Source organism: Mastigoproctus giganteus, chromosome 5, assembly GCF_048544385.1.
Source record: "Mastigoproctus giganteus isolate SK-2022 chromosome 5, ASM4854438v1, whole genome shotgun sequence".
Lineage (NCBI taxonomy): Eukaryota > Metazoa > Arthropoda > Arachnida > Uropygi > Thelyphonidae > Mastigoproctus > Mastigoproctus giganteus.
This window is the reverse complement of record NC_143579.1, coordinates 53,545,829-53,568,725: the sequence shown is the minus strand read 5'-3', so window position 1 is coordinate 53,568,725 and position 22,897 is coordinate 53,545,829. Positions and strand designations below refer to the sequence as shown.

At 38.5% G+C, this 22,897-nt stretch overlaps 1 protein-coding gene across 4 annotated transcripts in view; it reads left to right on the top strand.

Moving 5' to 3' along the window:
• LOC150085398 (uncharacterized) overlaps positions 1–22,897 on the top strand; it is a 650,000-nt gene that overhangs the window by 478,383 nt on the left and 148,720 nt on the right. For all 4 annotated transcript variants that reach the window (XR_016546970.1, XM_090374027.1, XM_090374026.1 and 1 more), the window contains exon 24: positions 19,596–19,662. Coding sequence is in view for 3 of the 4 variants with exons in the window: in XM_090374027.1 (XP_090230153.1) it covers positions 19,596–19,662 (67 nt within the window). In the remaining variant the exon portion in view is untranslated. The remainder of the gene's footprint in view (positions 1–19,595; positions 19,663–22,897) is intronic.

The window sequence follows — 22,897 nt, the reverse complement described above, 5'->3', positions numbered from 1 at the left end:
CTCACAGAACTTCATATCTGCCTGCACAACCACCCCCAGGTCCCTTTCATTCTCTACCACTGTCAGTGTAGTACCACAGAGTTGATACGTTGCTCTGTGGTTGCTGTTTCCCATATGTAGTACTTTACATTTGTCAATGTTAAACTTCATTTGCCACCTCTCAGCCCATCTGCTCAACCTTTTCAGATCCTGGTGCAGCAGCATAGTGTCAGTAGTGTCCTTGACAACCCTGCCAACCTTCGTATCATCTGTAAACTTGGACATTAAGCTTGATATACCATCATCAATATCATTTATAAATACAGAAAACAATAAAGGACCCAATACTGAACCCTGAGGGACTCCACTAATAACATTAGTCCACAATGAGCAGTGTCCATTGATTACCACTCTCTGTCTTCTCCCCCTCAACCATCCCTTTATCCATAGCAGCAATTTGCCTCCAATGCCACACTGCCCCAATTTGTGTAGCAGTCTTCCATGTGCAACAGTATCAAAAGCCTTTCTAAGATCCAAGTATATAACATCAAAGTTATTCCCTGCATCCAGTTCTTTTGTGACTGCATCATAGTATCCATTCAAATTGGTCAGGCAAGACTTCCCCTTAACAAAACCATGCTGTGTCCGAGCTATAACTGAAGTCTTGTCTAGATGATCCTGCAGTGCTTCTTTAACCAATTCCTCCATTAATTTTCCTTTTTTTTTTTTTTTTTTTATGTGAACCCCAAACACGAGAGGTATTAGAACCTATAGTACTTAGTACCGTGCTTGGGTTGGAGGTTGAGAAGACGAAAGAAGATATTTGTTGACATTGGACTTGAACTTCTGTAGATTGTAATTTTCAGGAAATACGTATGAAGGAAGGTTGTTCCAGAAAACGGCAGTTGAATGAATAAATGAGGAAGATGAAAAGTTGGTTCTGTGGGTTTGAAGTTGGACAGTAAATGGATGTTGGCTGGTGGCGGCACGTGTTCGGACTGTTTGGAAAGAGAGAGCGGGAATTATAGAAGCCAATTCAGAAGAACAGTGCCCATGGAAGTATCTGTAAAAGAGGCAAGCAGCAGAAACAGTGCGTCTATGAGAAAGCGAGTGGAGAGACTCTGTTAGAGATGAGTCATTAATTAACCTAACTGCCCTCTTCTGAATGGAATCAAGAAGCCTGAGAGAGGTTTTGGAGGCACCACCCCAAATGTGGGAACAATATTCCATGGCAGGGCGGATTTGCGATTTATATAGAGTGAGCAGCTGTTTGGAAGAAAAGTAACGCCGAGAGCGAAAGAGAAAACCAAGTTTTTTAGATGCAGAGGAAGCAATATTAGTAATGTGCTTGTGCCAAGAGAGATTAGAAGTCAGGGTAATCCCCAAAAGAGATATATCCTTTTGCCTAGAAATTGGAGTGTCACTAAAGATAAGCATAGGAGCAGAAGAATCCTTTTTGCGAGATATAAGACAAGACTGAGTTTTAGAAGGGTTGAAATCAACTAAGTTGTCTTTGCCCCACTGGAGAATTACCTGAAGATCGGCATTTAAGGAATTGGTAGCAGATTTTCGAGAAGTTGAATCTGATTGAGCAGGACAAGATTTCTCAAAACGGAAAGTTGAATGCAATGTGCTATCATCGGCAAAACTATGGATAGGATTTCCAGTCAATGGAAGAAGGTCATTGATATACAAGAGGAAAAGAGTGGGGGAAAGAAATGAACCTTGGGGGACACCAGCATTAGTGGAGAAGTTAGAAGACAGAGAGCCATCTACCATCACCCTCAGTGAGCGATCAGAGAGAAAACTGGATAACCAATTACTAAAAACAGTTGGCAAACCATAAGATGGAAGCTTGTTTAGAAGACCTTTATGCCAAACACGATCAAAAGCCTTTGAGATGTCAAGAGCAACTGCTTGTTTCACCAAACTTTTCCATTGAATTTATCCATAGATGGGTAACAGCCAGAATATCACCAGTGGATCGACACTGGCAGAATCCATACTGGTGATCGTTGATCAGACGGAAGGTTTCTAGGTAGTTTAAGAGTTGGCGGTTAATTGATTTCTCCATTACTTTAGAAAGAGTAGAAGTAATTGCAATGGGACAATAATTGGATGGGAGGGATTTGTCACCCTTTTTAGGAACTGGCTGGATATGAGCAAATTTCCAAGCAGAAGGAAAAACACCTTTGGAATAAGAAAGTGAAAAAAGGCGGCAAAGAATAGGAGTAAGTTCAGGAGCACAGATTTTGAGAACAAGTGGAGAAATACCATCAGGACCTGGAGCTTTCTTAGCATCAAGATTCATCAAAATCCTTCTGATATCCTTTTGACGGAAGACCACAGGAGGCATTGAATGGACCGTGTTGGGAATGGTGGGAGGTGTTTTACCAAGTTCATTAATACATGAGCTGGAAGAAAAATGGGATGCTAGCAGGTCAGCTTTATCCTTGGCTGAAGTGACAACAGAACCATCTGGCTTGGACAGAGGTGGAAGCAGAGATGGGCAAAAGTTGCGGCCAATAGCTTTGGCAAGAGACCAGAATGCTCGGCTACCATTAGGGCAAGAAGCAAGTTTTCTACTCTTAGCCTGTTCAAATTCTAGTTTGGACTGATTAATAACTGCTTTACAATTGTTGCGAGCTTTGGTGTAGGCAGAAAATGAAACTGAAGAATTAGAAACAAGCCAATTACGATATGCAACATTCTTCTCTTGAACAGCCTTAGCACATTTATTGGAAAACCAAGGTTTAGATAAAGGATGAGATTTTAAAGTGGAGTGTGGGATAAAGGATTCCATTCCTGCAAGAATAATTTCACTGACACGATCTGCGCAAACATTGACATCAGAAGTTTTGAAACAGTAATCCGACCAAGGAAAAGAAGAAAAGAAATCTCGCAGGTCATCCCATTTTGCATTCTTGTAATGCCAAACAACACGAGGTTGGGAATAGCCATGAGATAAAGGTTCCATTGGAGAAGAGACAATCACCAAGTTGTGATCTGAAGTGCCTAAAGGACCTCTCACTTCGACCGTGTACTTAGAAGGGTTGTTTGTGAGAAAAAGATCAAGCGTATTGGCTGTATGATTCGGATTGTACGGTATTCTTGTAGGTAAATGAACAATCTGTGCTAGGTCATTAGTAATTGCAAAAGCCTCAGCATCTCGACCTGCTGGGTCGGTGTGACTAGAAAACGGAAGCCAGCTGGAGTTGTGAACATTAAAATCACCAAGGAAAATTACCTCACTGTTAGGAAAGTTGGACTGGAGAAAGTCAAGTTGCAACGAGAGGAAGTCAAAGAGCTCCAAGTGATTAGTGGAGTTGGGAGAACGGTAGAGACAACAGATGAATTTGACACAATGAGGTAGAGAGATTTTAAGCCAGAGAAGATCGAAGAGAGGAGATTCCAAATTGCCAAGTCTCTGACAGGGAATATCAGAACGGACATATGCACAAGTACCACCTTTGAGGCGAAAGGAATCATACAGCGAATAATTTGGGCATCTGAGATGAGCAGTAGTTGAATCAACCGATAACTGAGATTCTGTCAGAAAAAGTACATGTGGTTTGGCAGACTGCAAGTGGAAATGGACATCGTTGAGATTAGAATTGAGACCACGTATATTTGTGAAATGAATTAGGAAGTCCTTGCGAGGTTTAGATCTTTTCGCAGATAAGCTTGTTCTATTAGTTTGACAATTCATGGTGTATTCAATAGTAAGAAAAAGTGGGTGGGACATGCTGTATGAAGTAATGAAATTTTTGGATATGGCGTACATGTGGTAAGAATATACCCAGATCCTTGACATAACGTGGCCTCGACAATGCTCCCCGCATACACACTACTCGGACTCCCTCCAGTCACTATCTGGCAGAGTAGAGGTAGCAAGATTATACACTAGCTGATCCGGAAGCCTCCTAGAGAGTTACCAATAGGTTCGGTCCGGTGTACTAACTAGCGGCCGGCCTGCGAAAACCGTTTTAGAGCTGTACCCTCGAAATGTAAGGAATATTGGATCTCGCCACGACGTTCAGCATAACCTCAAAAGTCATCAATCATACTGCATGATGGAAGAGATAGGGAAGGGTTGACCGGAACTTAGCTCTAGAGACTAAACATGGGTTCCACCACTTAAAGCCTCCAATAAGCAAAGTGGTGGTATTTCACCGGTTGATGAGAGTCATCTACCACCTAGTACTGCCTGGTAACATAGAGAGGCGGCATTCCTCCATGTGGTGTGGGCGCCACACCTCGACCCCTGCTTACGTTGGTTCACACCTGGGTGGTCAACCACCATGTGCTTGTGCATGGAGGTTATACCCAGGATTACTAACAGTCCCACCATCGTGAAGGTGCAAGCAGAGGATTTGGCTGTCACAGACCGTCCGGACTTCGCCGAAATTGGGTCCACTTGACTTGAGTGTCACCCGAATATCAGTTCCATCAGCGTTTTAGACTCCCAGGTAGCAAGTACAGCTTGTCTGGCATATCTGAGAGAATGTCTGTGACAACCTCAAGGACCATGAACAGAAGTGAAACTCACAGGTCTATAATTACTTGTGTCAGCCTTTGATCCTCCTTTGTGAATTGGGGTCACATTTGCACATCTCCAGTCCATGAGTACATCCCCTGAGTCCAAGGAAGCTCTCATAATTATGGCTAAGGGTTAGCATTGGCATTAGTAGAGGCATTTGATGCAAGAAAGCAAGCTTATGCAGCATCAGCCAAAAAAAAAAAAAAAAAAAAAAACCACTTCCACTTCACCCCTCTGTTCGTTCAAAATACCTGTCCAGCTGAGCCTTAAACTTATTTAGGCTATCAACTTCCACGACAAGGGATGGAAGTCTGTTTCACCAACCAACCACCCGGGTTTGCTTACTTCCTTTGCTGCCTCCTTTAATATAATTGGATAGATCACATCCACCCCAGGTGCCTTTCTTGTGTTTATCTTCAACAATTTCTCCTCCACTTTACTCTCAGTTATTACAAGATTCTCTAGCTTACTGCCAGAGTTGAATACACCTCTGGCATTCCCCTCGCTGAATAACTCCTCATGTGTGAATGTCGATGCAAAATATTCATTTAGTTTGTTAGCTACCTGAGCAGGATCATCAACAGTTGACCCATCGATATCAAGTGGACCAATCTGATTCATCCCCTTCCTTCTGGAGTTTACATAAGTAAAGAACTCTTTGCTGTTTTTCTTCGCATCCCTTGCCAAGGATTTCTCATAATCTGCCTTCGCCTGCCTAACCTCCTTTGTAACTTGGTTACAGATCAACTTGTATCTATCATAGGCTTCTGTGTCACGTGTTAATTTGTATGTATCCCATGCATTTTTCTTCTCTGCCATATGCCTCATTAGTTCATCTGACATCCATTTAGGCCTAAACCTTGAACAATATTTCTTAGTTGGTATGTAAAGCCTAGTAGCTTCCAAGATAAGTTCTTTGAATGCTTCCCATTCTGAATTTGCTGTTGGTAACATCATCAGTTGATCCCACTGTATAGAATTTAAATACTGTCTCAGTCCATTGTAGTCGCCTTTACGAAAGCAATACCCCTTCCCTTTACCCCTAATGGTAGCTACCTCTTTGAGTAAATCCCACTTCAGAACACTGTGATCACTGCCACCTAGTGGTTCATTTATCTGCAGATTCTTAATGCATGAAGAATCACTACCGATAATCAAATCAAGAGTATTACTCCCTCTAGTTGCCTCCCTAACATGCTGGTGTAGAAAACAATCATCCAATATATCCACAAAAGCCTTGCTAGTGTGTGAATGACCAGCCCCCAAATTCCAGTCAATATCTGGGAAATTAAAATCCCCCATTATAAGACTCTCTGATTTACTGGCCCATTCTATTTCTCTGTACAGTTTCTTATTATACTCATCAGAGTCATTAGGCCTATAGCACACTCCTACTCTCAATTTTGATCTCCCAATGCTTATGTCACACCAAACTGACTCGACACTGCACTGTCCAGCAATGTCGACTGGCTTCACTTCCTTGGATTTTATGTGTTTCTTAACTAATAGCATAACCCCTCCTCACTTCCTGTCCTGTCTATTCTTTCTGTAGACATTGTACTCCCCAATTCCAGTTCTTCATTCCTTATATCTGTGTGACACCACGTCTCTGAAATCCCAACAATATCTGCCTTTGATGTTTTGAGCAATACCTCAAATTCATCAAATTTATTTACTAAACTCCTAGCATTGGTGTACATGCAAGTATACATGCACCTGCTCTTCCTCTTAGCCACCGTAACACAACCCATGTGTTTACTTGTACCCCCATCATTCCCAGCAGTCTCTGAAATATCCTGCATCTTTTCCAGGCTGCTGCTCATTCCAATAGAAGCAGTGCAAGAATCACTTTCTCCTCTGCCAGTGGCTACTGTTAATCTATTATTCCTTGTATCCCCCCACTCTAGCAGTTTTCCGACCCACCTAACACTGCCTCGATAGCATCAGCAAACATTCTTGCACCCTTTCTATTTAAGTGTATCCCATCCCTGTAGAAGCAGTCTCTCCTGTTAACAAGTACAGACCAGGCTGAAAAAAATTCTACCCCTTGAGCCCAGCACAATCTTTCCAGGGCCGAATTGATCGACAGGGCTCTCATCATATACTCCCTCCTATCGTGTCTGGGCAGAATTGCAGACACTTTCAAATTCAACCCTAATTCACGGCTTTTTTTCATCAGTGACCTGTACTTGTTAAGTAATTCTGCTGGTCTCCTACTCTTGTTGTTGTTGAAGTTAAATATAAAAAAGGCACCTGGGGTGGATGGGATCTTTCCAGTTATATTAAAGGAGGCAGCAAAGGAAGTAAGCAAACCCTTAACCATAATTATAAGAGCTTCCTTGGACTCAGGGGAGGTCCCCATGGACTGGAGGTTTGCAAATGTATCCCCAATTCACAAAGGGGGGGTCGAAGGGTGACACGAGTAATTAGTTTAACTTCTGTTCCGGGTAAAATAATGGAGTCACTGGTTAAAGATGCATTGCAGGATCATTTTTTACATCACGGCTTTATCCCTTCATCGATTATGAAAATCAGAAACAATATGGTTCAAGAACTGATCCTTGGGGGACTCCACTTCTGATCTTACTTACACTAATCTGAAGAATATCCATTAATCACAACACTCTGCCTTCTCGAAGAAGCTGTGATATGTTTTGTAACGGAGACACACGCAAAAGGATTACACATCATTCGACAAGCCATGCAATTGAAAGCCAGAGAAATTGCCAAGTCCCTCAGAATAGAGAAAATAATTTTTAAAGGCAGTTGCCGCTGGGACGACAGACTCATGAGTCATAATTGATTATCGTTAAGGCGGTGAACATCTATCTGTCAAAAAATTCCTGCAGACTTTCAACAAGAGCTGATTAACTTTCATCGACAGGTGATAAAATTAAGGAAAAAAAGAAAATATGAGTTTAGTCAAATTGGAAATGCGGATGAAACTCCAGTCTTCTTCAATATGCCTCGGAATTAACAGTCAACACTAAAGGTGCTAAAGAAATCAAGATTATAAGCACGGGCTACGAAAAGTAGCATATCACTGTGATGCTATGCATCACCTCTGATGGTCGAAAGTTGCCAGCATATTTAATTTTAAATAGAAAAACTATATCGAAGAATGAAATTTTCCCCAAAGATGTTATTGTGCATGCACAAAAAAATGGATGGATTTCGGCAGAGCTTATGGAAGACTGGCTAAATGTTTTGAGAAATAGACATCCTGGAAGTCTTCATAACCCACCTAGCATGCTAGTACTTGATGCATTTCGTGGATATTTGTCCGAACGTTTGAAAATAAAATCATGCAAAAACGTGGTGACTTGATTGTGATTCCTTGTGGCATTACTAGCCAACTGCAGCCACTCGACGTTTCAGTCAACAAACCATTTAGCAATTACTTGAGAAAGGAATATGAATCCTGGCTGTAGACTGACAACCTTCCATGACACCTGAAAAAATTAGGAAAGTTCAAGCATCAAAATTGGCAGAATGGGTATCAACAGCTTGGAAGCTGATCCCAGAAAGAATAGTAAAGCACTCATTTAAAAAATGTTGCATCACTAACGCTCTCAGTGGCTCAGATGATATATTATGGAATAATGAAGTTGAATCTGACTCTAAATGTGAAGTAGAATCTAATGTTGATTCAGATATCGACGGCTCAGAAGATTCAGAAGGAAGTGATGAATAACATACCTATTGATAAATACCTGTACTATTGTTGTTAGTAAATTAAATTTTATTATAATAAAAATATTTGTTAGATTTATTTTAGTGTTTTATTTTATTATTATTTTTTGCTTAGAATCAAAGCTTTTTTTTCAGAAATTCAGTTACCATAACTAAGGTGCATCTTACAATCGATGGCATCATATAATTGAAGAAATATGGTATTTAAGCTGTCAACTTCTACAGCGACAGATGGAAGTTTGTTCCAGCAATCAACCACCCACTGGCTAAAGGCAAACTTCCACACATCTATTCTACAACCGTCTTTCCTCAATTTGAATTTGTCCCCTCTAAGCGATTAATCTGGGCAAGAGGAAGAATCCCATCAGCATTGAGAATGCTCAAACCATTCAAGGCCTTATACACTTCAATCAAATCACCTCGCAGGTGCCTAGTCAACAAACACTGTATTTTGCAAAACTTAAGCTTTCCATTCACTAATCTTGTTGTCCTTCTCTGTATTCATTCCAGCAGCTCTACATCCTTCCTAAAATGAGGCCTCCAGACCTACAGTACTCAAGGTGTGGCCTCACCATTGCCTTATACAAGGGGATAATCATCCCCTTTTCCCTGCTAGAAAAATTTCTCTATATCACTGACAAGACACCATGGCCTACTCGTGCAGACTGTCTGCACTGCTCAGAAAACTTCATATCTGACTGCACAGTTACCCCCAGGTCCTTTTCATTCTCTCCACCCTCAGTTTAGTACCACACAGTCGATATGTTTTCTGGGGTTACTGCTACCCATATGCCATACTTTACATTTGTCATTGTTAAACTTCAATTGCCACCTATCAGCGCATCTGCTCAAATTTTCTAGATCCTGTTGCAGTAGCATACTGTCATTAGTGTCATTAACAACTTTGCAAACCTTCGTATCATTTGCAGACTTAGACATTAAGTCTGATATACCATCATCAAAATCATTAATAAATACAGAAAACAATAATGACTCAACACTGAACCGTATGGGACTCCACTAATAACATTACTCCACAAAGAGCAATGTCCGTTGATTACCACTCTCTGTCTTCTCCCACTCAACCATCCATTTATCCATAGCAGCAATTTGCCTCCAATGCCACACTGCTCCAATTTGTGTAGCAGTTTTCCATGTGCAACGGTATCAAAAGCCTTCCTAAGAACCAAGTATATGATTTCAGAATTATTTTTGGATATGATATCCAAGTATATGATTATCAGAATTATGAATTGGGGGTCACATTTGCACATCTCCTCAGGGGGAGGTACCAACGGACTGGAGATGTGCAAATGTGACCCCAATTCACAAAGGAGAATCAAAGGGTGACACAAGTAATTACAGACCTGTTAGTTTAACTTCTGTTCTGGGGAACGTAATGGCGACACTGGTTAAAGAAGTACTGCAGGATCAGCTAGACAAGACTTCACTTATAGTTCAGACACAGCATTGGTTTGTTAAGGAGAAGTCTTGTCTGACCAATTTGATTGGATACTATGATGTGGTCACAAAAGAACTGGATGCAAAGAATAATTTTGATATCATATACTTGGATTTTAGGAAGGCTTTTGATACTGTTGCACATGGAAGACTGCAGCACAAATTGGAACAGTGTGGCATTGGAGGCAAATTGCTGCTGTGGATAAAGGGATGGCAGAGTGGAAGAAGACAGAGAGCGGTAATCAATGAACGCTGCTCTTTATGGACTAATGTTATTGGTAGAGGCCCCCCTTGGGTTCAGTGTTGGGTCCGTTTTTGTTTTCTGTATTTATTAATCATATTTATGGAGATATATATCAGGCTTAATGTCCAAGTTTGCAGATGATATGAAGGTTGATGACACTAATGACAGTACACTACTGGAAGAGGATCTAGAAACATTGAGCAGATGGGCTGAGAAGTGGCAACTGAAGTTTAACATTGACAAATGTAAGGTACTGCATATGGGTAGCAGTAACCCCAGAGTAACATATCAACTGTGTGGTACTGCACTCAAGGTGGTAGAGAATGAAAAGGACCTGGGGGTAATTGTGCAGTCAGATATGAAGTTTTCTAAGCAGTGCAGTCAGTCTGCAAGAGTAGGTCATGGTGTCTTGTCAATGATATATAGGAATTTTTCTAGCAGGGATAAGGAGGTGCTTATCCCCTTTTATAAGGTAATGATCAGGCCACACCTTCAGTATTGTATAGAGGTCTGGAGGCCTCATTTTAGGAAGGATGCAGAGATACTGGAACAAATACAGAGAAGAGCAACAAGATTAGTGAATGGAACAAAGGGTTGCTCTTACGAAGAAAGGCTTGAGATTTGCAAATTACAGTGTCTGGTGACTAGGCACCTGTCAGGTGATCTGATTGAGGTGTATAAGGCCTTAAATGGTTTGAGCAAACTCAGTGGAGGGATTCTGCCTCTTGCCCAGATTAATCGCCTGACGGGACATAAATTCAAATTGAGGAAAGGCAGTTGTAGGTTAGATGTGCAGAAGTTTGCCTTTAGCCAGTGGGTTGTTGATTGGTGGAACAGACTTCTTGTTGTAGAAGTTGACAGCTTAAATAAATTCAAGGCAAAACTTGACAAACATTTGGAGCAAATGGATGGGTGAAATAGGAAAGGATTTTATTTATTTTTATTTTTTGGCTGATGCTGTATAAGCTTGCTTTCTTGCATCATATGCCTCTACTAATGCTAATGCTCCAGTCCATGGGTAACTCCTCTGAGTCCAAGGAAGCTCTCATAATTATGGCTAATGGTTTGCTCACTTTCTTTGCTGCCTCCTTTAATATAGCTGGATAGATCCCATCCACCCCAAATGCCTTCCTAATATTTATCTTCAACGTTTTCTCCTCCACTTTGCTCTGAGTTATTACAAAATCATTTAGCTCACTGCCAGAGTTTGATTCACCTCTGACATTCTCCTCCCTGAATAACTCCTCATGTAAATATAGATGTAAAATACTCATTCAGTTTGTTAGCTACCTGAACAAGATCATCAACAGTTGAACCATCGATATCAAGTGGACCAATCTGATTCATCCCCTTCCTTCTAGAGTTTACCTAATTAAAGAACTCTTTGCATCCTTTGCCAAAGATTTCTCATAATCTGCCTTTGACAGCCTAACTGCCATTGTGACTTGACCAGCTTATATCTGCCATAGGCTTCCATGTTACCTGTTAATTTATATGTATCCCATGCATATTTCTTCTCTGCTACGTGTCTCATTAGTTCATCCGACATCCATTTAGGCCTAAAACTTGAACAATATTTCTTAGTTGGTATGAAAAGCTTAGTAGCTTCCAAGATTTATTCTTTGAATGCTTCTCATTTAGAATTTGCTGATGGTAACGTAATCAGTTGGTCCTATTGTACTGAATTTAAAAACTGTCTCAGATCGCCATAGTCACCTTTACAAAAGCAAAAACCCTTCCCTTTTCCTCTGATGGTAGTTGCCTCTTTCAGTAAATTCCACATCAGCACACTGTCATCACTGCCACCTAGTGATTCCTTTATCTGCAAATTCTTAATGCATGAAGAACACTACTGATAACCAGATCAAGAGTATTACTCCCTCTAGTTGCCTCCCTAAAATGCTGCTGTTGAAAACAATCATTCAATAAATTCATAAAACCAGTATCTGGGATATTAAAATCCCTCATTATAAAACAATATGATTTACTGGCCCATTCTATTTCTCTGTACAATTGTTCATTATACTCATCAGAGTCATTAGGACTATAACACTCCTACTCTCAACTTTGCTTTCCCAGTGCTTATGTCACACCAAATTGACTCGACACTCCACTGTCCACCCATTTCAACTGGTTGGACTTCCTTAGATTTCATGTGTTTCTTAACTAATAGCAAAACCACTCCTCCCTTCCTATTCTGTCTATCCTTCCTGTACACATTGTACTACCCAAATTCCAATTCTGCATTCCTTATATCTCTGTGACACCACATTTCTGATATTTGAACAATATCTGCCTTTGATGTTTGAACCAACACCTCAAATTCATCAAATATATTTACCAAACTCCTAGCATTAGTGTACACGCAAGTATACATCCATCTGTTCCTATTCTTAGCTACCCTAACACAGCCCATGTATTTACTTGTTCTGCAATGACACCCAGCAGTCTCTGAAATCCCCCGCACCTTGTTTTCCAGGCTGCTGCTCATTCCAATAGAAGCAGTGCAATAATCACTTTCATCTCTTCCAGCGGCTACTGTTAATCTATTAGTCCGTGTATTCCCCCAAAAGCTAGCAGTTTTCTGACCAACCTAACATTGCCTCGATAGCATCAGCAAATATTCTTGCACCCTTTTATTTAAATGTATCCCATCTCTGTAGAAGCAGTCTCTCCTGTTAACAAGCACAGACCAGTCTGAGAAAAATTCTACCCCATGAACCTTGCACAATCCCTCCAGGGCCAAATTGATTGACAAGGCTCTCATCATATGCTCCCTCCTGTCGTGTCTGGGTAGAATTGCAGACACTTTTAAATTCAACCCTAACTCACAGCTTTTTTTCAACATTGACCTGTACTTATTAAGTAATTCTGCTGGTCTCCTGTTGTTAATATCATTAGTGCCGACGTGTAGTAAAAGGAGGATGACTGGTTGTGGCACATATTCAGAGTGGCTTGGAAGAGAGAAGTGAAATTATAGAACAAATTTAGAAGAACAGTGCCCATGAAGGTATCTATAGAAAAGGCATGCAGCAGAAACAGAATGTCTATGAGACAGAGAGTGGAAAGCCTTTGTAAGAGATGGGTCACTGATTAACCTAACTGTCCTTTTTTTTTTTTTTTTTTTTTAATAGTGTCTAGAAGCCTAAGAGAGGTTGTGGGGGTACTGCCCTGAATGAAGCAATATTCCATGGTAGGAAAATTCAACAGCTACTCACTCTGTAAAATCTCATTTTTACAGAGTGAGTATCTGTAATGAGGTGTTTTATGCCAAGCAGGATTAGAAGTCAGGGTAATCTCTAATAGAGATATATGATATTTTTTTAGAAATCTGAGTGTCATTGAAAATAAACATAGAAGCAGAAGAATTCTTTTTTGCAAGATATAAGAGAGAATTGAGTTTTAGAAGGATTGAAATTAACTAAGTTATCTTTGCCCTAGCATTTAAAGAATTGGCAGTGACTATTCGAGAAGTTGAAACTGTTTGTGTAGAGCAAGTTTTCTCAATCTGGAAAGTGGAATACAATTTGCTATCATCAGCAAAACTATGAATGTGATTTCCACTCAGTGGAAGAAGGTCATTAATATACAAGAGGAAAAGAGTGGGATAAAACACTAAACATTGAGGAACAACAGCATTAGTGGAGAAGTTAGAAGACAGAGCCATCTATCATTACCCACAGTGAGCAGTCAGCGGAAAAATTGGATATCCAATTACAGAAAATTGTCATCAGTCCTAATAATGGAAGCTTATTTAGAAGACCTTTATGCCAAATGCAATAAGCCTCTGAAATGTCAAGAGCACCTGTTTGAGTTTCGCCAAAATTTTCCATTGAATTTATCCACAGATGGGTAATATAAGCCAGTATATCACCAGTGGATCGAACTGACAGAATCCATATTGGGAACCATCGATCAGATGGAAGGTTTCTAAATAGTTTAAGGTAGCCAGGTGAGAAAGAGCAGCAGTGCGTAGCACACGCTTCTTGATTAGACCGGGGTTCGAGCCCATCACCACCAAATACGGAGAATGCGGAAAGGTCAGGGAATGACCACCGCATATCCCGGAGCAATATGGCCTTAGTTGCTAATGCTCCTAAAAACCAAATAACAACATCAACAATAGTTTAAGAGTTGGCAGTTAATGGATTTCTCAATTACTTTAAAAAGAGTAAAAGTGCAATGTGATTATAATTGGATAGAATGGATTTGTCACCCTTTTTAGGCTGGATATGAACAAATTTACAAGCAGAAGGGGAAAATACCAGAGGAATAAGAAAGTGTAAAAAGGTGACATAGAACAGGAGTAAGCTTGGTAGCACAGGTTTTGAGGACAATCAAAGAAATACCATCAGGACCTGGAACTTTCTTGACATCAAGATTGTTCAAAATTCCTTTAACATCCTTTTGATGGAAGACAGTGGAGCATACCAATATCAACAATAGAAGAGTTAGAAGAAAAGTAGGATGTAAGCAGGTCAGCCTTATTTTTAGCTGAGGTGGCAATAGATCCATTAGATTTTAATAGAGGTGGGAGTACAGATGGGCAAAATTTGTGGCAAATAGCTTTGATAAGAGACCAGATTGTTTGATTACCAATTGGAAAAGAAGCAAGTTGTCTACTATTGATCTGTTCAAAATCACAGCAGCCTGCTTCCATAAGCTGTTGTCCAAATGTTGGTTTTCCATTCTTTGGTCCTACATGAATTTTTGTAATATTGAACTGATTCTTTACTATTTCCCAATACAGTAGAACATCGGTTATCCAGAAGTCAGTTATCCGGAATAATTTAGTATTAGTATTATTATTAGCTATATGGTGCAAGGAAGCCTGAGGCTTATGCTGCACCAGCCAAAAAAAAAAAAAATCTGAATTACCCCAAGAGAGAGTCAGAAGTAGAAGGAATCACCAAGAAAGGGAAGAATGATGATATCCAGCTCAGGACCCTGGGTGTGCCAAGCCCATACTCACCAGATGTGAGTCCCTGGGGTTAATTTGAAAGTCTGATCTCTCTTCTTTTTTTGTTATTAATACAGTAAGCTCTAGTTATAGTGATCACGTTTGCAAATTGATTTTTGATATTTTGATTGGAAAATCCAGTAACTGAAAACTGCAAATTGTTTGTTTTTATTATTTTATGGTTGTGACCTCTAGAATTCTATGTGACCTTCAGAAATATGCTTTAGAAAAATATCAGAGACTACTGGGTTTTCTCGGATTTTCAGATTAGTTTAGCTCCACATTTGATAAGAATAATATCAGCCCGAAACTGTGTTTTATTATTTTGCTCATTTTATGGTAAAATGTAAATGAAAAGAAAACGTGTAGTTTTATCATTGCAACAAAAACAGAAATAGAAAAGGCGAAAATTTAGGGAAATCTCTCCAAAGAGTTTAATGTGGGGACCTCAACAATTTACAACATCAAGAAAAATTCCAGTACTATAACAGAATTTGTGTCAATTATGGATAGTGAAGGAGGATCTAGCAGGAAAAAGACGATGGATGTCGAAACCTGAAAATGCCACTTTAGACAGTGCACTTTATTTTATTTTTTTTTGTTTTCTTCAAAAGCGAAGTTTAGGTGAACCAGTGTCTGGCCCAGTGCTGTGTGAAAAAGCATTGTATTTTAATTGAAAATTAAGAGGTAATAAAGATTTTAAGGCAAGCACAGGTCTGCTGAAAATCTTCAAACTGAGACACGGTATACGTGAACTAGATATTCAAGGCAAGAGACAGACAAATCGGCAGGAGTTTCCTTTGAAAAGTAAGTTTGCTTCAGTTGTAACAAATTACGAGAAAGAAACGATTATAATGTTGACGAGAAGGGCTTATTATGGAAAGCATTACTGAGAAAAACCCTAGCCACTAAAAAAGAAATGCCTGCACAAAGTTTAAAGATGAGAAAATAGCGAGTTACAGTTGCTATGTGTGCAGCTGTCATTGGAATGCACAGATTGTCGGTGCTCGTTATCCATAAGTCGAAAAAATCAAGAGCATTTAAAAATCTTTCTAATTTTCCTGTTTTGTATAAAAATCATAAAAATGCCCAGATTGGTGTTTCTGTTTTCTGAGATTAGTTTATATTTTAATTAATCTTAATTATTTAATTTAATCGTAAGGTAAGATTAAATTTATTTAATTAAATAATTAGATTAAATTTATTTAATCTTACAAGAAAAATTATTCAGAAAATTTTCCAGTTCGATTAACTGGAAAATTTGGCTATCTGGAAGTGGGCAGACATCAGTTATTCTGAATAACTGACGCTGTATTGTATATGAGTTGTGAGTGTTTCCATCTGGGTTTTAAAACCATTCAATTTGCATTCAGTAGTATAATTGCTATACTTCACATATTTTACATGTCTAAGTAAGTGTAAATGTAGAGCTACTGTTGTAAAGATTTTTATGTTTGCTACTAAAAACACAAGTATATTTTATTTTATTTTATTTTACAGCTGATATCTCAAGTATAAATATGAACTGCCTGCTTCTGTGGCTTCTCTGAATATATACTATAGTACAATAAACATTCAGAATGTACTAGCTGATGTTTAAATACAGCATATTTTTTAATCTTATTATTAGATATCACTGTTGTGAGAAACAAATAACATCATCATCTGTCATTGTTCCGCTATGCCACGGGTAGGCGTATGAAGCCTCGCCACCATGCCCTGTCCGTGTACTTCTCTCCATCTTTCATTTCACTCCAGTTTCTTCCTCTCTTAATGACATTGGTCTTTATTATGTCTTGTCATCTCATTCTTGGTCTCCCCCTTGGTCTTTTGTCCCTTAATTGTAAATCAAACATTCTACTTGGCAAATGCCTCTCGTTCATCCTCTTGACATGTCCAAACCATTTCAAACGGGACCTTTCAATCTTATTCTGGAGTTTTTCAACCTGAATTCTCTCCCTAATCACATCATTCCTGATTTTGTCGCATCTTGTCTTTCCAGCTATACTCCTCACAAATCTCATTTCTGCCCCCTGAATCTACTTTCATCCTTTTTTCTCATAGTCCGAGTTTCAGGTGCATACGTCAGAATTGGTACCTAATAGGACTGATATATAGCCTTCTTACACTTCAGTGGTATATTTCTGTTTCAGATCAGATCTCTTGTCTGCCTATAGAAATTCCTGCCTGCTTGTATCCTTCTACTTATTTCTTCGTCTATCACTCCAGTCTTTGCAATGGTGCTTCCTAGATACTTGAAGTTGTTAACAATTTTTAGCTCTTTCCCTTCCATTGTAATGTATCCGTCAAGCTTGTCACTCCTCTTTAGAACCATCATTTCACTCTTCTCCTGACTGAAAACCAGTCCAAATTCATTGGCCATAAGAAAAAAAAAAAAGGTAAACTGCAGCCATTATCAACCCACTGCCCATTATCAACCCATTAGACTTAAAAATTTTAAGTCTAATGCTCCTAAAAATCAGATAACAAACAATAACAATCCACCATGAGGTTTCTTTCCATCTTCTTCTATTGCTTGTCCTTCCACAAACCTGCTCTGTCAGTCCTACTATACAGTTTTTTAATGCTTTCCATTCTGATTCCACGCTGTTCACCACTCTCTTACGTACAACCTTCCTGAACTCTTCTCTGAACATTGCCCCTTTTTCCTCTTCTTTCAACTTCCACAACCTTAGTTTTCTCTCTCTTGTTATTTTGATCCTCTTCAATTTAGGAAATCTTAAAACTCCAACAACTAACATGTGATCACTACCCAAGGAGACACTATGAATCACCTTTAAAAAAAAAATAACAATACAGTAGACTCTCGATTTTCCGGGATAGATGGTAAAAAAACAAATCCCGAATAATCGATTTCCTGGTTAATCCAAAAACACAAAAGTCCCCGACATACGTAAGAGATACGTTCCAGGACTTCTTACTTCGTCGAGTGTTATGTAACTCGGAAATGACTAATAACATATTGCTACTATATTATTATTGACAAATCTGAATTCCCCGTGATACTTAAAATAAATAAATAAATTTTCTGTTTATACTCCAGCACAACAATCAAGTCAGTAGAGTTTACAATAAATCGTCAATACAAATATTTATCGTATTTAGTAGTCACGGGCTTGAACCCCGGTCTACTCAAGGAACGTGTGCTGTGCACTCTCGCTCCTGACCACTGGGCTACGTCAGGCCTTCTTGTTAATGTTTGGCCATTTTCGTACATCCTTATTAGTTTAATTTTCTGATCCAAATTGATGGCTTTCCTTTTCTTGGTAGATTTACTAGTACCGCTGTCACTTATTCTCTTAGTCGGCACCATGATAACGGTCAAAATGAAATTTTCTGAAAAGAACTTCACAGGTTAAGGGGGAAACACACTATTATCACCTCATGCAAACTCACATTTTATTAAAGCACATTTCTGGAGGTCACTGCATTTAAACAATTTGCACCTTCCAGGGTACTGGGCTTTTCTGTTAGTGCAATTCATTATAAACGGGTAGTAAACTCGATCTTATTGCATTTACGATAATACCAATAACTGCAATTGTGTGGGTTTTTACGTTATTATGGCGAAATGTGTCCCCTTCACTGAAATCTTCAGTCATATATAAAAAAAAAAAAACCATAAATAAATTGTAAGAATCTTCTCTTCTTTCCTATTTTTTGCTTGTTACTCTGAACTGACTTGTGCAATTTGTGTGTACCATGATCGTCGTTATTGATTGCTTATTTTATTTTTTTATTATTTTTGTTTTAAATTTTACAATCCTAAAAAAAAAACTCAAATCCGTAGTTGCATAAGTCAGGGACTTACTGTATCGAAAAATGTTCAGCAACCTACGTAAAAAATATGGCGATAGATAAAAAACGAAAAAACTTACCACACAGTACTTGCGTGTCCAATACGATGCGTCCCTTTATTTTTTGCGATGTTGATTTTAAGTTTAATAGCTTTTCTTTTTTTTTTTACGATGTCGATTTTATATCAAATAACTTCCCTTTATTTTTTACGATGTTGCATATGGTTTGGTCACCAGCATTATAATGGTTCTTTAGAGATTTAACGGATGCACCGTTTTCAAACTTTTGAATAATTTCAAGTTTTTGTTTAACTGAAAACTCAACTCTTTTGCGTTTACTGATCATTTTAGCGATTTCTAAACAAAAAAAAGAAGAAAAATATTTACCATAAAAAAAATTCTGACATCCCTGACATAAATAACGAAGCAAAATTTGTCCTTTTGCACTGCAATGGAACACAACAATCGATGCGATGCACTAAAACAAACTAAACATTTGGTCTCTCTTTTTTTCTTTTTTTTTTTTGAGCGGCAGGTGTGAAGACAGCGGGAATTGCAAGATAATAGGTACACCAATCTCCCAAAGATGACTTATAATGCTACTTGTCACTTATTTACGACTTGCAAAATATCTGTTTATACCTATTCTAGTTATTACTTGAATTTTTCGATTTCTGGTTGATTTTTTTTTTTTTTTTAATTTGGAGTCTTGAAGTGTCCCAGTTAATCGAGAGTCTGCTGTATATATATATAAAAATAGTTATGATAGAGTTACGTACGTGTATGACAATGATAATTTGTTTCATTAAAATAAATGATGAAAATTCATGTATTTTAAAACATAAACAAAATATAATTTTTATATGTAATAATTGTAGTCTCTTCTATTGTAATTTTTAGTTGGTGGCTGAAGATTCACACAAACTATTTTTATGCTTATGTAGCATCGGTACTTATTATATCAGTGGTAAGAACATTTTGACTGTTTTTAATTTGGTTTTTATTTACAGCTGTGTGTATTATAGCATAAGTATTATAAATATAGAAGTAGATTTGAAGTTGGAGTTAAGTTAATTATCAGAACATCTAAAACAGAACCATCATTGAGTCATATTAAATAAACCTCACATTTCTCCTCTCTGTTATTCTCACATTTCTACCTCTGTTTGATTATTATCACCACATGTATGTATAATTGTATAACTCTTCTGTTGAAAGAACCTCTAGGGTCAGGAACCCAGTACATGATTAGTTTTGTCATACACCAACCACACTATATTCAAATTTTCTTTAATACCAGTGGAACACTATTCACATACAGTTGTATAAAATGTAAAAATATAAATACTATACATTAAAAAAATAAATAAATTTAAAACAAAACTCTATACAATTAAAATACTAAAAAAAATAACTGCAGTAAAGTATGGTGACTTTCAACATAATCAATATTGTCTTCTTCAGCCGTATTAACTTATGTCTGGCAATCTGCTTCGGTAAATCTGTGTGATGTATGGATTAGCCATGTGCTTCTTGTTACCATAGATTTCACATACTACTATGGTACAATGTAAAGTGGGGTAACTTTCAGCAAAGGAATTATCTCTTCTTCAGCCATATTAACTATGTCTGTCAATCCACTTAAATAAACCTTGTGACACATGGATTGGCCATGCATCCTTCATTACCATGGTAATGAAAAGGATGGTATTTGTTTGTCAAAAGCTAACATACTTTACTGCAGTTGCCCTTTAGTGTTTTAATTGTACAGAATTTAATTTAATTTATACAACTTATTTACAAGTTGTTTCTTATTTAATGTACAGTATTTATATTTTATTTTATTTATATTTTTGCATTTTATTCAACTGCATGTGAATAGTGGTCTACTGGTATTAAAGGATTATGCATATAGTGTGGTCAGTTTATTATAGAATTAATATCCATGTGTATATAACACTCACTTTTGTACACCGTGTAATTAAAAGAATTAGAACCAGTAAAACAGCAGTATAAGAACTATTACTTACCAGCCTCTCAAATCCCATTTCTACAAAAGTTGTTCATATAGCTTTGGTAGTATACAGCATTTCAAAACAGCTTTACAACTTTGAAAGTGTATATAAATTTATTTAGAGGATGTACACAATATTTTGAAATATCAGAATGTAGCAAAACAATTCAAGTTTTACCTTGGATAGTTATGGCTCAATATGACTTCCATTTGTAATGCAGCAGACATCCCACTTGTAGTCAATTTCTTGCCACACGCGGCGTAGCATCTCTGGCTCACTTCTGCAACTGCAGCGGTAATTCGAGTTCGGAGATCAGGGACATTTGCAGGTAAGGGTGGTACGTAAACTAGATCTTTAACAAATCCCCATAAGGAAAAATCCATAGGTGTAAGATCCGGGGAACGAGGTGGCCATGCCATCAGCACCCCTCGACTAATCCACCGACCTGGGAAATGGGTGTTGAGGCGCTTGAGCTCTTCTCCAAGGTAATGAGGAGGGGGGGGGGCACCCTCTTGCTGGAAATGAATGCATCCTTCTTGGTCATCTTCGTCAATTTGTGGAATGGGGAACTGTTTGAGCATGTCTAGATACACAATACCGGTAATGGTCCTCTCCACGAAGAAGAAGGGGCCGTACACTTTTTCTTTGCTGAGGGCACAAAACACGTTCGCCTTTGGGCTGTCACAAACATGTTCCAGGGAGGCATGTGGATTTTTGGTGCCCCAATCCTGCAGTTGTGGGTGTTGACCTTACCAGCGACATGAAACATGCTCTCATCACTGAAAATTACGGAATCCAGAAATCCCTCATCTTCTATCCAATGCAACATTTGCATACAGAATTCCTCACGAACCAGCTTATTTCATAAGGTTTTGCATGATGGATAATTTGTACGCCTTTAAGTGTAAACGTTTTCACACAGTCACATTTCTCGGGAAAGTGAAATACCGCTTTCCCAAGATGCATGTCGCATTGACTTTTGTGGACTTCGAATGAAGCTATCCCTAACCCTTTCCACAACATCATCAGGAATGCATGGCCAACCAGGTGACTTGGCATGACGCACAGAACATCCACTCTCAACAGAATTCTTGTGCCATGTGAACATTCTAGCCCTACTGAGTGCGAAACTTCCTTTGAACTTGTATAGCAAACTTCGTTTCTTCACACCAGAACACACAACGAGCCCACTATGCACCTGTGAAAGTCGCCAACTTGATCTCACTGCCCAGGAGCATTCGTGGTGGTAGTATTGGTAGTACTAGAGTCAATGTGAACTATGCTTTAAATGTATTGCTACATTCTGACATTTCAAAATATTATGTACATCCTCTAAATAAATTTATGTACTCTTTCAAAGTTGTAAAGCTGTTTTTGAAACACCCTGTATTGTCAAGTATAAATCCTGTTAGCAAGGCTAGATCAAAATTTTTTAAGATGTCAGCTGTAATGATGCAGTATTCTTCTTGAAGAACTCAAACACGTTTTGTGGAATACTGAACGAGCAGCTGAATATGATTATTGAGCTCAAGCAGAATTCCAGTTGATTCATTTTTTTTAATGAAAACCCCAAACACGAGAGGTATTAGAACCTATAATACTTAGTAACATGCTTGGGTTGGAGGTTGAGAAGATAAAAGAAGTTATTTGTTGACATTAGACTTGAACTTCTGTAGACTGTAATTTTCAGGAAATACATATGAAGGAAGGTTGTTCCAAAAAACGGCATTTGAATGAATAAACGGGGAAGATGAAAAGTTGGTTTGTTGAGTTTGAAGTTGGACAGTAAATAGATGTTGACTGGTGGCGGCATGTGTTCGGACTGTTTTGAAAGAGACAGCGAGAATTATATTATAGAAGCCAATTCAGAAGAACAGTGCCCATGGAAATATCTGTAGAAAAGGCATGCAGCAGAAACAGTACATCTATGAGACAGCGAGTGGATAGACTCTGTTAGAGAGGAGTCATTAATTAACCTAATTGCCCTCTGCTGAATGGAATCTAGAAGCCTGAGAGAGGTTTTGGATGCACTGCCCCAGATCTGGGAACAATATTCCATGGTAGGATGTATTTGCGATTTGTACAGAGTGAACAGCTGTTTGGAAGAAAAGTAACGCCGAGAGCGAAAGAGAAAACCAAGTTTTTTAGATGCAGAGGAAGCAATATTTGTAATGTGCTTGTGCCAAG